Genomic DNA, 17,109 nt, shown 5'->3' on the forward strand with positions numbered 1-17,109 from the left:
AAACTACCGTAGTTCTCCAAGCTTCCTCCGGGGTCACACCAAGCAGAATGCAGACCTATCCAGTCAGGTACTAGGAAGGAAGGAAGCAAAAACCAGACAAATGCAACTCTGGCAAAGGTGTCCTCCTCTCTCTCACCTGGGCAAAGGCAAGACTTGCAGGGCACTCTCTGGCCGGTGAAGCTGCAAGTGGACACCCGCGAGAGCTCATTGGTGCTAGGCTAGGCATAAAATTTGTGGGGAATTGCAGTCAAATATAACTAGAAAAACATAGGCCTAGTTAATGCATGAAGGGGTTATTATCGTACAACTTTGTTCCTAGACTCAGCTAGGTCACACCCCTCACCTGGAAGTAAGTTAAGTTTCCTCCTTTGTGAGTTCACAAGGTGAAAGAGAATGAACAGAAATAGGACATGCCTGAGCTTGCTACAAGCTCAGGCTGTGTGCTTTAAGCTATTTCTGTATTTTGTAAACACCCTGTGTTCTTGCTGCTGCATGGAATAACACATGAATCTAACCTTTGGTGTTTTGTAAGTAAAGCATTTAAAACTTAGTAATGCTGTTTTTGTCCGTTGCAAGAGGGGAAGAGAAGGGGAAGTGCTGTACACTGCTATAACAGGATATTTAAAAGGTCTAAAAACTTACGTTCCTCATGCTTCGCTGTGCTGCATGATTCTGTGATTTTAAACCCAGGGAGGTGTTTCTCTTGCTAAAGAGTGTGTTAAGTCCTGTGCTTTGGATCTAGGGACCCAGCCAAGTCTTTTATTAATTACTCCACACAGGTGATCTATATCTATTTTCCCCACAAAATTAACATCGCTTCCTACAAGTGTTACTCACTGTGAACAGGACAAGGTGACAGTGGTGGCTGCTGCGTTGTATGCTTTTTTCAATTCCAAAACATGAGAGAAAGGGAAACAAAGGGAAACAAAGAAATGCAGAGAGTGTTTGGACTCACTCCCAAGGTTGTCCACTCCCCAAGGGGAAGTCAGGGCCAGCCCAACCTGTCAATAGCATAGGAAATAGATCAGAGCTCTGCTTCTTTTTAGAACACAGCTGGGGAACCTTTTTCAGCCTGGGGGCCAAGTTTCCTTCTGGGCATCCTTCTGGCAGCCACTTCCCAGAGATGGGTGAGGCAAAACATTAGGAAGAACTTTTTGAAGGTGAGAGTTGTTTGATGGTGGAATGGACTACCTTGGAAGGTGGTGGACTCTTCCTTTGTTAGATGTTTTTAAACAGGTTGGATGGTCACCTGTCTGGGATTCATCAGCTGTGATTCCTGCATTGCAGTGGGTTGGACTAGATGACCCTTGGGTACTTTCCAAGTCTACAATTCTACGATTCTGTTAAAAGTGGGTGGAGCAATGGGTGCAAATTTTACCTTTGCACAGTAGGCTAATTTCTACAAATGCTCACACACCTCTCTCTGTCCTCTGTGCAGGCAAGCAAAAAAGCATGGTCAGGCAGTGTTGTACCAATATGGCTTGATGTGCTGTATGTTGAGGGGACGTAGAGAGTATTGATCCATGGTAGAGAATACACTTTGCATGCTCACAGTCCCAGGTTCAATTCCTGGTACCTGAGATGAACAAAACGGTATTAGGTAGCAGGGCTGAGCAGCTTGAGCCAGAAGAATGGGTCATGGAACTTGGTAGCCCAACAAGACTCGTAGAATGTAGCTCAGCAGTACAGAATCCATTTTGTGTGCCGAAGGTCCCAGCTTCATTCCCCAATGGCATCTCCAAGTAGAGCTAGGAATGTCCCCTGCCTGAAAACCTGGAGACCCACTGCCAGTCAGTGTAGGCTCTACTGAGCTAGATAGACCTATGGTCTGAAGTGTTATAAGTAATCTTCCTAAGTTCTTATTCAGTTCAACCCATACAGAACCATGAGGACTAGGGTCTTTCTTTTATTTTTAGGTGAAATACAATAGCTCTGTGGTAGAGCATCTGCTTTGTACACAGGTCTCAGGTTCAGTTCCCAGCTTCTCCATGTAAGTCTCTCCTAGACTCCCTGCCTGAAATTCCCGAGAGCCACTGCCCATCATTGTAGATCATACTGAGCTAAACGGACCAATGGTCTGGCTCGATATATAGAAAACTTTCTATCTTCCCACTTAATTATTTCATGCTGAACAATTGGGAGTAGAATCTTTATTTGGGGGGGGGAGAGGGGTGCAGCTCAGTGGCAGAGCACCAGATCTGCTTTGCAGAAGGTCCCAGGTTCAATCCCCAGCAGCATCTCCAAATATGGCTGGGAAAGAGATCCTGCCTGAAACCCCTAGAGAGTCCCTGCCAGTCAGTGTAGACGATAAGGAGCTAGATAGAACCATGGTCTGACTCAGTATAAGGCAGCTTTCTATGCTGTTTAAAAAAACTGTTTAAAGGTTTTGGAACAGAGGGGTTTGTTTAAAGAAACTCTTCAGGATTCAGAAACACTCTAAAGCAGGCATCCCCAAACTTCGGCCCTCCAGACGTTTTGGACTACAATTCCCATCAACCCTGACCACTAGTCCTGTTAGCTAGGGATCATGGGAGTTGTAGGCCAAAACATCTAGAGGGCCGCAGTTTGGGGATGCCTGCTCTAAAGGCAGCTTCTTAACTCTCATCATCCACTGACCACTGCAGCATGCTAGCTGGGGCTGATGGGAGTTGTAGTTCAACAGTTATTTTTTTGGGGGGGGCACAGTTTCCCCATCCCTGGATTAGACTGTAATGGGCTAGATGGGGAAATGGTGCGACAGAAGGTAAAGCAGCTATCCACATGAGCCTAACCTCAGGGGCTCTGGGTGCCCCTGTGCCTCTCCAGTGTACCTTCCCCACATGGTCCATTGTCTCTCAGGCCGCCCGGGTCTCAGCCTCAATCTTCTGCTCCCCGTGCATGTTCTCCACCTCCTGCACCTGGGCCACATTCTGCCGGATGGCAATCTCAGGACCTCCGCTGTAGATTGTGCTTAAGTAAGTCCACGTCTCCTCGGAAATCTGCCCGTAATCGGCTCCTGCCAAAAGAGCATAGGTAGCGGTAGAGAAAAAGCTGGGGTGGGGAGAGCAGCTCCAAACGGCTCCAAGCAGTAAAAGCATTATTAAATGGTGAGGGGAATTATTGCTATTGTTAACAGACAATTTAAGAGCATTGCAAAAGAGTGGTTATAGTGCTGTACAGGAGCCTTGTGAGGTAGGCTGCTACTCTTTCCACGCTGCAAGTTGCAGAAGAGAAGCCCAGCGGGAACTCAGAAGACAAGAAGAGCCTGGCTGCTAGATAAGGCCAAAGGCCCATCTAGTGAAGCACAGCGACCAGGCAGATGCCCGCATGGGAAGCCTGTAGACAGGATCCGACTGCAACACCAACTCTGCCCACTTGTGGTTCCCAGCACCTGGCATTCAGAGGCACCCTGCATCCAGCCTCACTGCTGGATCAGATAAGTGGCCCATCTAGTCCAGCATCCTGCTCTCACAGAAGTCAACCAGATGCCCGTATGTAGGACCTCAGTGCAACACTTACCACATGTGCTCCCCAGCAACTGGTATCCAGGAACATCTTGGAGGGTTGAACACACCCATCCTGGCTAATAGACACTGATAGCCTTACCCCTCCGTGAATTTGTTTAGTCCTCTTTCTAAAGCCACTCAAGGTCCTCTCCCAAGCCCCAGAATTTTCTCCTTTGCTTCAGCTTCACTAAGATCCTGTCTCTTGAGGGAGGCAGACAGAATGGAAAACAAGAAAGGAAGGGGGGGCGAGGCTGAAATAGCTGCTGTGAGGAGCCTTACCCTGCTTGACCTGCATGTGACCACTGCCTTTTGCCACAGCAATCTTGCTGTTGTCGATAGGTCCAGGCGGTTCTACGGGAAAAGAAGGAATACTAGTTAGCAGGTAGTACAGTTCAGAATTAAATTCACCATTTGTTGTTGTTTAGTCGTTTAGTCGTGTCCGGCTCTTCGTAACCCCATGGACCATAGCATGCCAGGCACTCCTGTCTTCCACTGCCTCCTGCAATAGTCCCATTTATTTATTCATAGCCCACTTTTCCTCCAAGTAGCTCAAGGTGTTGTATACACAGTTCTCCCCCTCTCCCCTCACAACAACCCTGCGGAGTAGGTTAGGCTGAAAGAGAGAGGCAGAGGCAGGTTTAGACTGCCAGGCTAGGATATGGCAGACCGGGACTCAAGTGCCCACTCACGCCATGAAGCTCACGGAGGACCTTGGGCCTAGTCTGCCAAACTCTCTGCTGTGAGGGTAAAATGGGGGAAACCATTTCCATCACCTTACATTTATCTAAAAGTTTTATCGTACTGTGACTTTGCCAGAACCACCATACTTGGGCCAGGGGCAGACGGGCTTGCCGCATGCCAGCTGGCCATCCCTACTGAATGAGGGAAACCCCCTCCCCTTCTGAGTTACTTCCAAGGCACTTGGTGACAACTCTGTTCTCTCCCCATCCCTCCTTTTCCACTGCCAACTTCCTTCCCCATCAAGACTTTACCGTTGTCCTTTCCTTTGACGAACGCCTCCCACTCGCGGAACCACTGCATGCTTATGCAATAGATGACTCCAGGAGACTCTTCGGCCTGGAAGGCCTTGTTCAGCTGATGGGCAGAGGGCAGAGAGGGGATTACTGCTATCGTCATTTGTTTTATGATGGCAGCTAAAGGCAGTGGGGGGTAGAAAACAGCAACACCGCCACCAGCCACCAGCTTTTGCAGGCTAGTTTTCAAATCTTCCTTTTATGCTGAACTGTATTTTTAAGAGCTGGCATAAGCTTCCTTGCAAGCCTCTGGAGCTGAAAGGTTTCTAAGGTTTGTGGGTATGTCTCCTGCATTTTATGGATTGTATTTTACTAAGCTTGCAGAGATAGGGAGCAGATCATTTGCTCTGTCAAGAGGTGGATGCAGACAAAGACAGCGTCAAGGGTGGCCGTAGTTAGAGTCGGACTGGTCCCTCCCCAACCACCAAAGAAGCCCGGGTGGAAGGAGATTCTGACACCAGCTGCCTGGCCACTCATTTTCAATTTGTCAAAAAGTGGGGTATAAATCTACCAAGCAAAAACATGAAATCAAAGCTGCAGACACCTTTGGGCAGAGGAAGGAAACCGTTGCTTGCAGCAAATTAACGTGCTGATTCTGAATGACATAAAAAGAGACTGTGTCCACTGCCAGTCAGCAGAATCCATAACTGGGCTGGAGCACTGTTTCGTTTGTTTATTTAATAAAATTTATTTACTGCCTGACTACAACAAAAAAAACCCTCAAAGCAGCTCACAAAAAATATAAAACGATAAAGTTATCACAAAGAAAAAATTACAACAATAATTGGAAAAATTAAAATATCAATAGACTAGAAACAGATTTAAGACTCACATCAACTTTCTAAATATCTGGGCGGGCTTTTAGCATAGAAGAGCACAGTGAAGGCGTCTGCTTGATATCAATAAGCAGTTGAGTTCTAAAGTTTAGGTGCTGCCACACTAAAGGATTTAGTTGTTACAAATGCAGAATAGGTCTTATGTGGCAGCTTCCAGATCAAGCATAAGGGAAGCCCCACATAAGGTGCAGTAGACGGAATGACACTGACAGCTAGTGGTACTACTTTGTACTACACCTATGCTTCCTCACCCCAGCAAGCCTATCTGCCTTGGGGGTACCTTGATGAAAGTGTCGATTTCAATCTTCCTCCTCTTGGCCAGGGCTTCGATCTCCACCTGGCACACTGAACACACATAGAGGTGGTTGACAGCTGGGCCCCCACCGAACCTGAACACAAAAGGAGACTGAAGCATAACCACAGAGGCAATGGGGGAGAAAGACCTCGCACACCAGCACCACATGCCCATATACTCCAAGTATTTGCGGGGTGCAGACAGCCTTAAAAAAAAATAAGGAGACATTCCTTTGGTATCATCCAGGTTTGGTGGAATGTGTGGATCTCCAGAGGTTGTTGGACTCCAATTACTACCAGCCCCAGCCAGCACAATCCAATGGTCAGGGGTCAGGGGAGCCGGTGCCTTCTAGAGCAGTGTTGAGTCCCTAGAAGTGGGTGGACTACAACTCCCATCAACCCCAACCAGTATAGCCAATGATCTGGTTTGATGGGAACTATAGTCCAGCAACATCTGGAAGGCCAGCAACACCTGGAAGTTTCCCCATTGCTGACAATCAATTCTGAGGCCATCAGCTACAGAACTACTATGCAGGTGTAGTTATAGGTACTGTAGGTAGCCGTGTTGGTCTGCTGTAGTCAAAACAAAATTAAAAAATTCCTTCCAGTGGCACCTTAGAGACCAACTAGTAAGTTTATCATTGGTATGAGCTTTCGTGTGCATGGTCGTGTATCTGAAGAAGTGTGCAGGCACACGAAAGCTTTATTTCTCTTACGTTGCACCTTTTAGTGGCACTTCCCAGAGGGGAAAAGACCAGGTACCTGCCCTAGCTGGAATACAATAAGCAGTTCAACGTATGAGAGATTATATTGGAGGAAGGGGAGACAAAGGCAAAAGGGAGAAAAATAGAAACCAGGTGCAAAAAGCTTCACAGAAAAAATGGGCACTGAGAAGGAATTTGAAGGGACAGAAAGCCAGCATTGTGCTTGTGCTCGTGCCCCAACTAAGTTTTCAACTCGCTCTCCACTTACCCTAGGGATTAGGTACTTGCTTTTACTAAAACAAAATGAAACAAGACACCCCACCCCCCAAACTGACTCCCCTTACCTGTTGTAGAGATACTCCCAGACGTTCTGGGGAAGAATCACCACCAGGTCATCAATATAATGATATTTATTTGGAGGGATGCCTGCGAGTAAATGAAACAGAGAAGAGGGAATTAAAAACAAGGTACCTTCTGGGTAGTTGCTAACACACCGGCAGGACACAAGGAACCACCTGGGCTGTGCATGTCTGCCACCAGACGCTTAAATCGCGTGACTTCCGAGAGGAAAGCTGGCTAGCTACAAGCAGAAGCCAAGCATATCGCTGCCTCTCAGCACAGCACCAAGAAACCTTCCCTCAAGTGCAGGGGCAGCGGCAACCCTCCCTCCCCCCTCACCTCCATGGGAGCAGAGGAAGGTATGGTTGGTGATGGGGCCTGGCTCGGCAAAAGTGTTGAATTTGTTGAGCCACTCCCGAGAGATGTAGAACTGGAGCAGCCCAGGTTCCTTCATGGTCGCCAGCGAGACCACTTTCTGCCGTTCCCGCACAGCCTCCTCGCTGCTCTTCCTGGAGGAAGATTATGAGGAAAGCGCAGAGGGTGGAGGTGTCAGTATGAAGCAGCAGGAGCCACCACCATGCAGATGATGGGGCTGTTCCATGTTTAATTGCAAATAACAGGGGTTCTTTCCTATGATGCTGCCTAATTATAATTATTACTATTATTTAATTACCTGTCCTGCATACTAGGGTCCAAGGGTGGGTTGCAACAATTAAAATACTGTATTAAAAACAGCTGGCAATCATAGAAATAAGCTGGATCCTAGAAACTGAGCCAGAGTGTTGGTTCATCTAGCTCAGTATTGTCCACCATGACCAGCAGCAGCTCTCCAGGTTTTCAAACAGGAAGTTCTTCTCGGTCCTACAAGAGAGGCCACTGGGAATTGAACCTGGGACTGCATGCAAAGTAGATGCTCTGCCAGTGAACTATGGTCCTTCCCCTATAAATAAAGTTAAGATTCTAGTCTTCATGGTTCTAAATAAAGAGCTGATTTAAACAGGAAGCTGCATTGTACCAAGTCAGGCCATTGATTCACCTAACTCATGGTTATCTACAGTGGCTGGAAGCAGCTCTTCAGGATTTCAGACAGGAAGGGAGACTCCAGGCCTACCTGGAGACGTCGGGACTGAACCTGGAGCCTTCTGCATGCAGGACAGGTACTCTGCCTTTTTGTCACTCCACTTTAAGGGGACAGTGGAATTCACCAAGGAAATTCAAACTTCTAAGTTGGTTTTCATTGCAGTTCATTTGCATCCAAGTTAATTTCTATTTCTGCTACGGTACCTTGTTCTACTTTTGCATTGTTAAACTTTGTTTTGTAAGTGTCTAAGGACTAGAAATAAATAAATCTGAATCTTCCTCCCAGGGAAACACTTCCTCCTCAAGCTCTTCAGACATTTTAAAAAATACTAGTTTCCCCAGCAAGGGCCAATTACTTTCGAACATCTTACCTGTAGAACAAAACATAGGCCTCTGCATTCTGTACAACTGTTTCATGGACCTCCGTGACGTACTGATCATCAAATTCGTACCATTGGCCATTGATTACATTCTGGCAATATGCAATGTAGTGTCCACCTTTTAAGAAAGCAAGATTGGAAAGAGTCCCCAAGTGAATGACCTTGAATATTAGTATCAAAAAATCATGCATGTGAAAACAGTTCCAAATTTTACATTGGATGTAATATGTACTACTTACTGCTATAACTGTAATATTTTTATTTTTGCACAATTTGAGATTTCAACTAGAACCTCCAGACACTTTTCATATAATTTAGCATTCTGTTATTACATATACAACAAAAGCATTTTCTAGACAACCTTCAGAAGAAGCCTGGCAAATCTGGAACTATACTTGATAATCAGAGAACGGTAATATTCTTTAGGTGAAGGCAACTTTTATTCTCACTTTTTTTGTTTCATAACTTGAACTTTGTTATTTTAACCCATGTGTAAACGCATGTGCGCCTATTTTAGTTTCGTTTTTCATCTTTTAACTCATCTGTTTTTTAAAAAAACAATTCTTATTAAAGATTTTCTTGATTTACAAAAATATGTGCATTGTCTCTTTTTCAGGTTGTAAAGTCTTTTCTACAGATCGGTTACATTTGATATGAGACGTTAGTGTTGTATACAGTATAAGGTCGGGGAAGAAGAGGAGGGGAGAGGAGAGGTGGGGTGGGGTGGGGTGGTGAAACTTGTATTCTTTTATATAGTGTACGAGGGTTTTGTGTCAGCATCAACTGGGTAGATTCTCTTTCTATTCATTTATTACATTTCCTTGGTAGTAAGAGGGATTGGGAGGGCCCAGGGTGTGGTTGGTTGTCTGTAGTTGGCTGCAGTGAGTTTTGTTTGCATTTGTGAGTGGGGGAAGGATTGTTGAGTAAGTAATGTTCATTTGTATTCTGTCGGTGGGTTCTTGTTGTCTTGTTGGGCTGTGTATGTGATCATGTCAGTTTCAGTCTGTTGGTTAGCTTTTCTAGTAAGGCTATTTCCCATACGATTTGGTGCGAGTGGTCCATGTTCACTCGTGACAGGTCTCTCCACTGTCTGGCTATGATGCTTCTGGCTGCTGAGAGTAGGTGGGTTATAAGCTTTTTATAATGTGAGTGGACATTATTATCAGTAGGGCCAGTTCTGGGGTGACTTCTAATACCAGTTTGGTTATTTTGCATATTTCTTGTATGACTGCTGCCCCAAAGGGTAGGATTTGGGGGCATTCTCACCACATGTGGAGGTATGTGTCTGTAGAAGCACAGCCTCTCCAGCCTCTCCAGCTTTTTTGTGAGGTTCCATGGTGTTAAAGGTAAAGGGACCCCTGACCATTAGGTCCAGTCGTGGACCACTCTGGGGTTGCGGCGCTCATCTCGCTTTACTGGCCAATGGAGCCGGAGTACAGCTTCCGGGTTATGTAGCCAGCATGACTAAGCCGCTTCTGGCGAACCAGAGCAGTGCACGGAAACACCATTTACCTTCCCACTGTAGTGGTACCTACAGTATTTATCTACTTGCACTTTGAGGTGCTTTCAGATTGCTAGGTTGGCAGGAGCTGGGACCGAGCAACGGGAGCTCACCCTGTCACAGGGATTCGAACTGCTGACCTTCTGATCAGCAAGCCCTAGGCTCTGTGGTTTAACCCACAGCGCGTTAGGTACTACCTGTAGGTAAGTTTCAGAGTGAGTTCTTTTCTTTTGGCTGAGATGGATTCAAAGGGAGGTGTAGACCACATTCTAGTCCATTGGGTGGGGTTAATTTCGTTGTTGTGCTCCCATTGTTCTTTGATTGCATCAAGGGGAGTTGTGGGATTTTGGAGCAGTATTTTGAATATTGTGGATACCATCCCCTTGCTGTGTTCTTCTGCTGGCCAAAGAAGGTTTTCAAAGGTGGACAAGGGCCTAGTGGCTGCTGAGTCTATGAATTGTTTAAGAAGGCATGTAGTTGGTGATTAGCCAGGGTATTTGTCTTGTATTTGTATTTCTTGTGTCAATATGAGTTTGTTATTTTGGTAGAAGTCTGCTAGGCAGTGGAGGCCTTTGGTTTGCTTGGTTTTTATCTGGAGGTTGCATGTTGGAATAGCGGGTTGTCATTACTGTTCTATTTACTTTATATACATTATAAAATGAAATAGAAAATATTCTCTGCCCCCCCCCAATAATAATAATAGTGGCACATTGTTTTACTAGAAAACCTCGCAAACAAGGGGGAATGGCCAGGGATCAAAAGCATACAGGGCAAGTCTGTAGCTACATAGGCATTGTTTTATTGAGGATACAAGAGTCAGTGGAAATAGCTGCCCCACACCTGCAGCAAATTTTCGTCTATGGTTACAGTCATAACTTTTGGTTTGGGAGAAGGGTAGCCTGGAACCTGCTAGGAAGACGCTTATGAATTTGAAATTGTCAACAAGTTAAGGCTTTATTTTATCTGCCTGCTCAGTTCTTCCAGCTGATTATACAATAGAAGGTGATTTATTTGCAATGATCCTTGACCTGGCTTTATGTTTTGTAAATTGTTTTGTACTGATTGAAATGGCTCATTTTCACATTTTCAATTTATAAATATTATTATTGGGGGGGGGGAAGGGAGATTAACTCACAAGCACATAAGAGCCCTGATAGATCAAACCAATCACCCATCTAGTCCAGCAACCTGTTCTTACAATGGCCAAACAGATTCCCCAATAGGAAACCTGCAAGCTGAACCAGAGCCCAAGAGCCTTCTCCTCTACTGTAGTTTCTAGCAACTGGCTTTCAGAAGCACTGCTGCCTCCAACTGTGGAGGCAGAGCATAGCCATATTGGCTAGCAGCCATTGATTGCTATCACACACAACACATAAGTCATTCCAGGCTGCAAGCTCCCTCCAGGCAAAGAAGAATGGGAGGAGGGACAGACAACTCACTGCCAGCTGTGCCATGGTGGCAAATCACAGAGAGGAGGTCATAGGTGGTGATCTGCGAGATGCTCTCCTTGGCTAGGAAAGGCCGGAGGTCCAGCCCCTCCAAAGGGAAAGAGACGTGACTGTTGATTTTGAAGGAGTACATGACCTCATGTCGGAAACGCTTCAGGTGAATGCACAAGATCTAGGAGAAAAGGCATCAGAGCTCAGAAAGGGACTTGCAGATGGGCAAGTTCAAACCCCTCCAGACTGCCCTCGTAGGTAAAACAATCAACTGGGCTTATCCTAAGACACATTCAGCCAGGGCTGTGTGTGCATGGCATTATAAAGCCATCATAAACTAAAACCCTGGGGTAAAAAGCCTAAGAAGATAAAAAAAAAGTCCTGCTGGATCAGGCCAGTGCTCCATTATTATTATTATTATTATTATTATTATTATTATTATTATTACCCTGCCCATCTGGCTGGGTTTCCCAAGTTACCCTGGGTGGCTTCCAGCAGGATACTAAAATACAATGATTCATTAAATATTAAAAGCTTCCCTAAACAGGCTGCATTCAGATGTCTTCTAAAAGTCCGATAGTTTATTTCTTTGACATCTGATGGGAGGGCGTTCCACAGGGCGGGCGCCACCACCAAGAAGGCCCTCTGCCATCTAATTCACCATCCTGTATTCACAGTTGCCAACCACCCACAAAGTCATGGAAACATGAAATGCAATCTGCTGCCATGAGATTGGGACTCTCTGCCTCCTTTTTTGTGTTTTGAGATAGCTAAAGAATTAATACTTCAAAGGCTTAGAGACACCGAGATGCTATCACAAACTGCTGAGATCAAGATCTGTCAATCCAACAGATTGTATGCTTTTCCCCCATTGCATCCATCCCTGCCAAGGTATCTGGTAGACTTATCAAATATTAAAATGAGGGTAGCCTTTATACAGTACTGTACAGGCAAAACTAAATGTCCCTTCTGTTAGAAGATTGGATGGGCTAACATAAAGGAGTTCCTAAGGAAAGAGCTTGCAGATGCAACACTGTGTCAATTGAAGATATAACTGATGCTCTTTTTATAACGATCTTAGAAACAATTACATCCACCCATTGTTAAGAACGCAGAAGGGAAGGGCGTCTCTTGCAAAGACCTGCTTTTTGTTGACTGATGTAGAGAGGTATAACATCCAGAATTCTTGCCAAAAGGCTTTACAAATTTGTGTAATAAAATTTAAAGAGGGAATGGGAAATGATTTATCCTATAAACGTCAGGCTGAAGAAATGTAAACCGCTATTATTGGCAGGATTCTTGTTATTATTATTTTTATGTGTGTAATGGCTGCTTGCTAAACACAATAAATCGAACTGAACTTGAACAGTGGCCAACCAGATGTCCCAATGGGAAACACACAAGCAGGACCCAAATGCAACAGCAATTTCCCCACCTGTGATTCTCAGCTACTGGCACTCAGAGGCTTATTACCTCCAAATTTCCTATCCTCCAGCTATATTATTATGATTATTTATTAAAGTTGTATACCGCCCTTCATCCGAAGATACCAGGGTGGTTCACAACGGAAAAAAACTAAACGAGAATACAAAATGCATAATAACAGAGCAAAAGCAAAAGCAAACCAATAAATCCCCTCTCACAAATACATTTAAAAAGCCATTGAATGTTAACATGATTCCTTTTATTAAAAAACCAGGAGCTTCTGCATTCAATGTGTGTACACTCTACCAATTAGATAACTCACTTTATGAGTTCATCTATGCTGGATGAAGAAGTGAATAATGGACTATTCTCTCTTTTCAAAAGTGAAAAATAAGGACCGTATTAGAATGCGTTTCATCTCCAATTTGCTCACTGGGCAGAATGAAGAGGTCGCTGTCTCAGGATATAAACCAACATGGCTTTATCTGCTTACCTCAGGGAGCCGGAGAACTTTGCAGTACTTGACTCCATTTCGCAACCTGGGGGAGAAGGAATGAAGAGTGGATTGGCTATCTGGAATGTTTTTAAAACTGCAAATCCCAACAAGGACCACCTCTTCCCATATGAACCAACCCTCTATCTATAACCAGGCCTTTGGCTGATTAACAGTCTATTGCCCTTTTATGTATGGGGGGGGGGGCGTTATTGGTTGGTTTTTGTTTTTGCTTATGTATTTTGTGTTCTACATTCGTATTTTTAGGTTTGAACCACCTTGTGATCTTCAGATGAAGGGCAGTACAGGAATTTAATAAATAAATAAAATAAAAGGCAGAGGTAAAACTTTAGGGTGGTACTCAAAACACTAAAAAAGGAGCCAGAGACTTACTTTTTACATCGTTCACAACTGTACATGTTGTCACCTACAGAAAGAAAAATGAAAGGGGGGTGAAGGGAAGCACTTTTATCCAATCTGTTGCACAGAGCAGGGAAGCAGATATGAATATAGGAAGCTGCCTTATGCTGACTCTGGCAATTGGTCCATCTAACTGAGTATTATCTACACTGACTAGCAACAGCCCCTCCAGGCCAGGGTTCCAGAGTGGGAATGAACCAGGTGTGGGAGATTTGCACTCAAACCTAATGATTCTATTAGTATATAAAGGGGTTAAGGACCACAGAGTTCTAATTTCTAGAGCAGGCTCAGTGAGTCAGGCACCCTCGTCTCCTGAGACGAAGGAAAGCCTGTTTCTTGTTCCTTGCTCTCTCTGTGTGCAATGAAGGCAGACATACCTCAGCTTAGCTCCCAGCCTCAGGCACATTTCTGAAGCTGCTTTGCTGCATTTCTAATGTAAGAAAAAAAAACCTGCTCTTTTATCCCTTATGGGGTATCCAAGAGCCTACATAGAGTCCTTATGTAGGTTCTCTATTGGTAGGAGAAAATAACAAAGGCCAACCAGAGAATATTGAGAAGCAAAGCAGCTAGTAAGCATGATTTTTATTAAACTGTTGCAACAGGGTGCTCACTCCCCCCACACACAGGAGGGAGGAGGAACCCAGAACAATGGTGCACAAGCCCTTATATAGATTCTTGAAATTGCCCACCCTAGCTCAAGACCACCCCCCAAAACATCATACATACATCACAGGTGGTGGTGGTCTACAGCAGAAATACATCACTGGGGCCCGTCTACAACAGAAATTCTGTCTGGCAAGATACTGACAATGGTCACTTGATTGCTTTACCTGCCCAACCTGGCCATTCCTTTTGAGATGCTAAATACTTTGTTCCTGAATCCAGGTCACAGGCTCACCCTATTCATGCACAAATACACCCTTAAGACAGGATTTGTGAACAAAGAGACAATGGGGAGGCTTTCCCCATTTCCTTCCTCTTTGCAGAGAATATATGAGGTCACTGGAAGAGTCAAAATGGCTTCAGGATTGCTCTCCTGTACTATTTCAGACATGTAGTTTATATACCGGTACTTATGTGTGTATTTGCCTTGTAGATTTATGAACATATGTTTTATATATATATGAGACCTTAGAATTCCTATAACACTATGAATATCATTAGCTGAGTTATCTTATTGTTCTTGCATAAGGAAAGATGCATGTCAGAGGCCTAGTAAAGCTTTTTAAACTTCCTTTGGCGTCCATTGGCTGTTTCACTGAAAAGGGGGTAAATGGGGGTCAGCTGTTACACAGCTGAACAGAAGGAAAGAAGGTTTCCTATGCTTCCTATTCCTATGCTTCATTAATCTGCCTAATAATTGGATTTAATACTCTTGTTTGCTGGCCCTGTGTTTTAAAAAAACAAGCACCAGCCGTTTTTTCCTTTGTTCGTTAACCCACGCATGTGGATCTGTTAGTAGAGGATTAACTATAATTAATATATCCTCTTACCAACTCCCATCACCAGGGCCCCTTCTGCATGCAAAGCAGATACTCTACCACTGATCTACGTAAGACTACTGGCCCATCTAGCACAGTATTGCCTGCCTCAGGGACAGCCAAATGCAGTGCCCTCCAAATTGGACAACTACTCCCCTAATCCCCGGCTGCTGGCTGAGACTGATGGGAGTTGTGGTTTAAAATTTTGATGGCTATTTTAAACAATTTCACATACCCTTAAGCTTGATTATTAGTCAGCTAAAGACTGCTGTGTTAGACAACTAGTAAGTGATATAGAAGGAATTAAAGAACCTTTTAATGAGGGTGAAAGAGGAGAGCGCAAAATATGGTCTGAAGCTCAACATCAAAAAAACCAAGATCATGGCCACTGGTCCAACCACCTCCTGGCAAATAGAAGGGGAAGAAATGGAGGCAGTGAGAGATTTTACTTTCTTGGGCTCCTTGATCACTGCAGATGGTGACAGCAGTCACGAAATTAAAAGACGCCTGCTTCTTGGGAGAAAAGCAATGACAAACCTAGACAGCATCTTAAAAAGCAGAGACATCACCTTGCCAACAAAGGGCCATATAGTTAAAGCTATGGTTTTCCCAGTAGAGATGTATGGAAGTGAGAGCTGGACCATAAAGAAGGCTGCTTGCCGAAGAATTGATGCTTTTGAATTATGGTGTTGGAGGAGACTCTTGAGAGTCCCATGGACTGCAAGAAGATCAAACCTTATCCATTCTTAAGGAAATCAGCCCTGAGTGCTCACTGGAAGGACAGATCCTGAAGCTGAGGCTCCAATACTTTGGCCACCTCATGAGAAGAGAAGACTCCCTGGAAAAGACCCTGATGTTGGGAAAGATGGAGGGCACAAGGAGAAGGGGACGACAGAGGATGAGATGGTTGGACAGTGTTCTCGAAGCTACGAACATGAGTTTGACCAAACTGTGGGAGGCAGTGGAAAACAGGAGTGCCTGGCGTGCTCTGGTCCATGGGGTCACAAAGAGTCAGACATGACCAAACGACTAAACAACAAAGTGATATAAAATAAAATAACCATTTAGACCAGGCATCCCCAAACTGTGGCCATCCAGATGTTTTGGACTACAATTCCCATCTTCCCCGACCACTGGTCCTGTTAGCTAGGGATCATGGGAGTTGTAGGCCAAAACATCTGGAGGGCCACAGTTTGGGGATGCCTGATTTAGACAGCCTCACATCCAAACAGGATTTGAACCTGAAATCTCCCTCTGCCCTTCACCCACCCACCCAGCACCACTTTAGACCTGGAATTCCCTTCATTCAGCTGATCAGCTGATCAGCCCGGCCCATAAGGAAACTCCCTTTGCTAGTCCTTAGAGACCAAGAAAAGGCAAGATGAAGAAGGTTCTGAATGAATTCATCCGAGGCACCACTCTTTGGAATTCCTTCCCATTAGAGGCACCATCACTGTTGTTGTTTTCAACAGCTGTAGAAGGCCTTCCTCTTTTCAAGAAGCACTTTAAGTAGAATCTACATTCATTCTATATGGGAGCTGCATTTGCACTCATATACAGAACTGTTTTTCTTTCTTTTTTTTAATACGTGGAACTGACTTTAATGGCTTTTATACTTTTTCTTGTTTTGCAGTTGTTAACAGTCTTAGGGGTAAAGGGCAAGACATTTAATAAAAAGAAACAAACATATTGGCCTCCTTTCTGGCCGACACACCTTTCAGCTCGTCTGCAGCAAAGAAGGCAGCAAGACAGTCCTCCAGGGTGACCACCGGGCCCCAAAACCAGCTGGGGATGCAAGACACCACAAACCTGTAGGAGGAGCAAGGAGGGTATTACTCAGGACTGACTCACAGGGAGTTCTTGACTCCAAAAAGCTTAACAGATAAAATAGTTACATGTCTCTATAGTGGTGAGCCTCATACCGGTACTATTTGCTTCTCTCTCAGCCTTTATACTGTTCACTTGTAAAACATGGGCATTACAATTACTGGCTCTTCTAGCCAGTTCTATCATGGAGTGGGCCAAAGCTCAGTAGCAGAGCAAACACTTTGCATGCAGAAGGATACCTGGCACCTGCAGTTAGGGCCCGGAGAGATCACACACACACACACACACACCCCTGAACAAAAAATTTAAAAAATCCTTCCAGTAGCACCTTAGAGACCAACTAAGTTTGTCATAGGTATGAGCTTTCGTGT

General features: G+C 44.8%; 1 protein-coding gene across 4 annotated transcripts in view; it reads right to left on the reverse strand.

Moving 5' to 3' along the window:
* Positions 1–2,162: 2,162 nt before the first annotated feature.
* The window catches only part of USP20 (ubiquitin specific peptidase 20), a 70,809-nt gene continuing 55,862 nt past the window's right edge, over positions 2,163–17,109 (reverse strand). For all 4 annotated transcript variants that reach the window (XM_035113014.2, XM_035113013.2, XM_035113015.2 and 1 more), the window contains 11 exons: positions 16,626–16,720; positions 13,404–13,437; positions 13,011–13,056; positions 11,093–11,273; positions 8,144–8,270; positions 7,032–7,201; positions 6,698–6,779; positions 5,636–5,744; positions 4,478–4,580; positions 3,765–3,836; positions 2,163–2,995 (listed from right to left, as the gene is read on the reverse strand). In XM_035113014.2, coding sequence (XP_034968905.2) covers positions 2,835–2,995; positions 3,765–3,836; positions 4,478–4,580; positions 5,636–5,744; positions 6,698–6,779; positions 7,032–7,201; positions 8,144–8,270; positions 11,093–11,273; positions 13,011–13,056; positions 13,404–13,437; positions 16,626–16,720 — 1,180 coding nt within the window. In that variant the 3' untranslated portion in view covers positions 2,163–2,834. The remainder of the gene's footprint in view (positions 2,996–3,764; positions 3,837–4,477; positions 4,581–5,635; positions 5,745–6,697; positions 6,780–7,031; positions 7,202–8,143; positions 8,271–11,092; positions 11,274–13,010; positions 13,057–13,403; positions 13,438–16,625; positions 16,721–17,109) is intronic.

This window comes from Zootoca vivipara, chromosome Z, assembly GCF_963506605.1.
Source record: "Zootoca vivipara chromosome Z, rZooViv1.1, whole genome shotgun sequence".
NCBI lineage: Eukaryota > Metazoa > Chordata > Lepidosauria > Squamata > Lacertidae > Zootoca > Zootoca vivipara.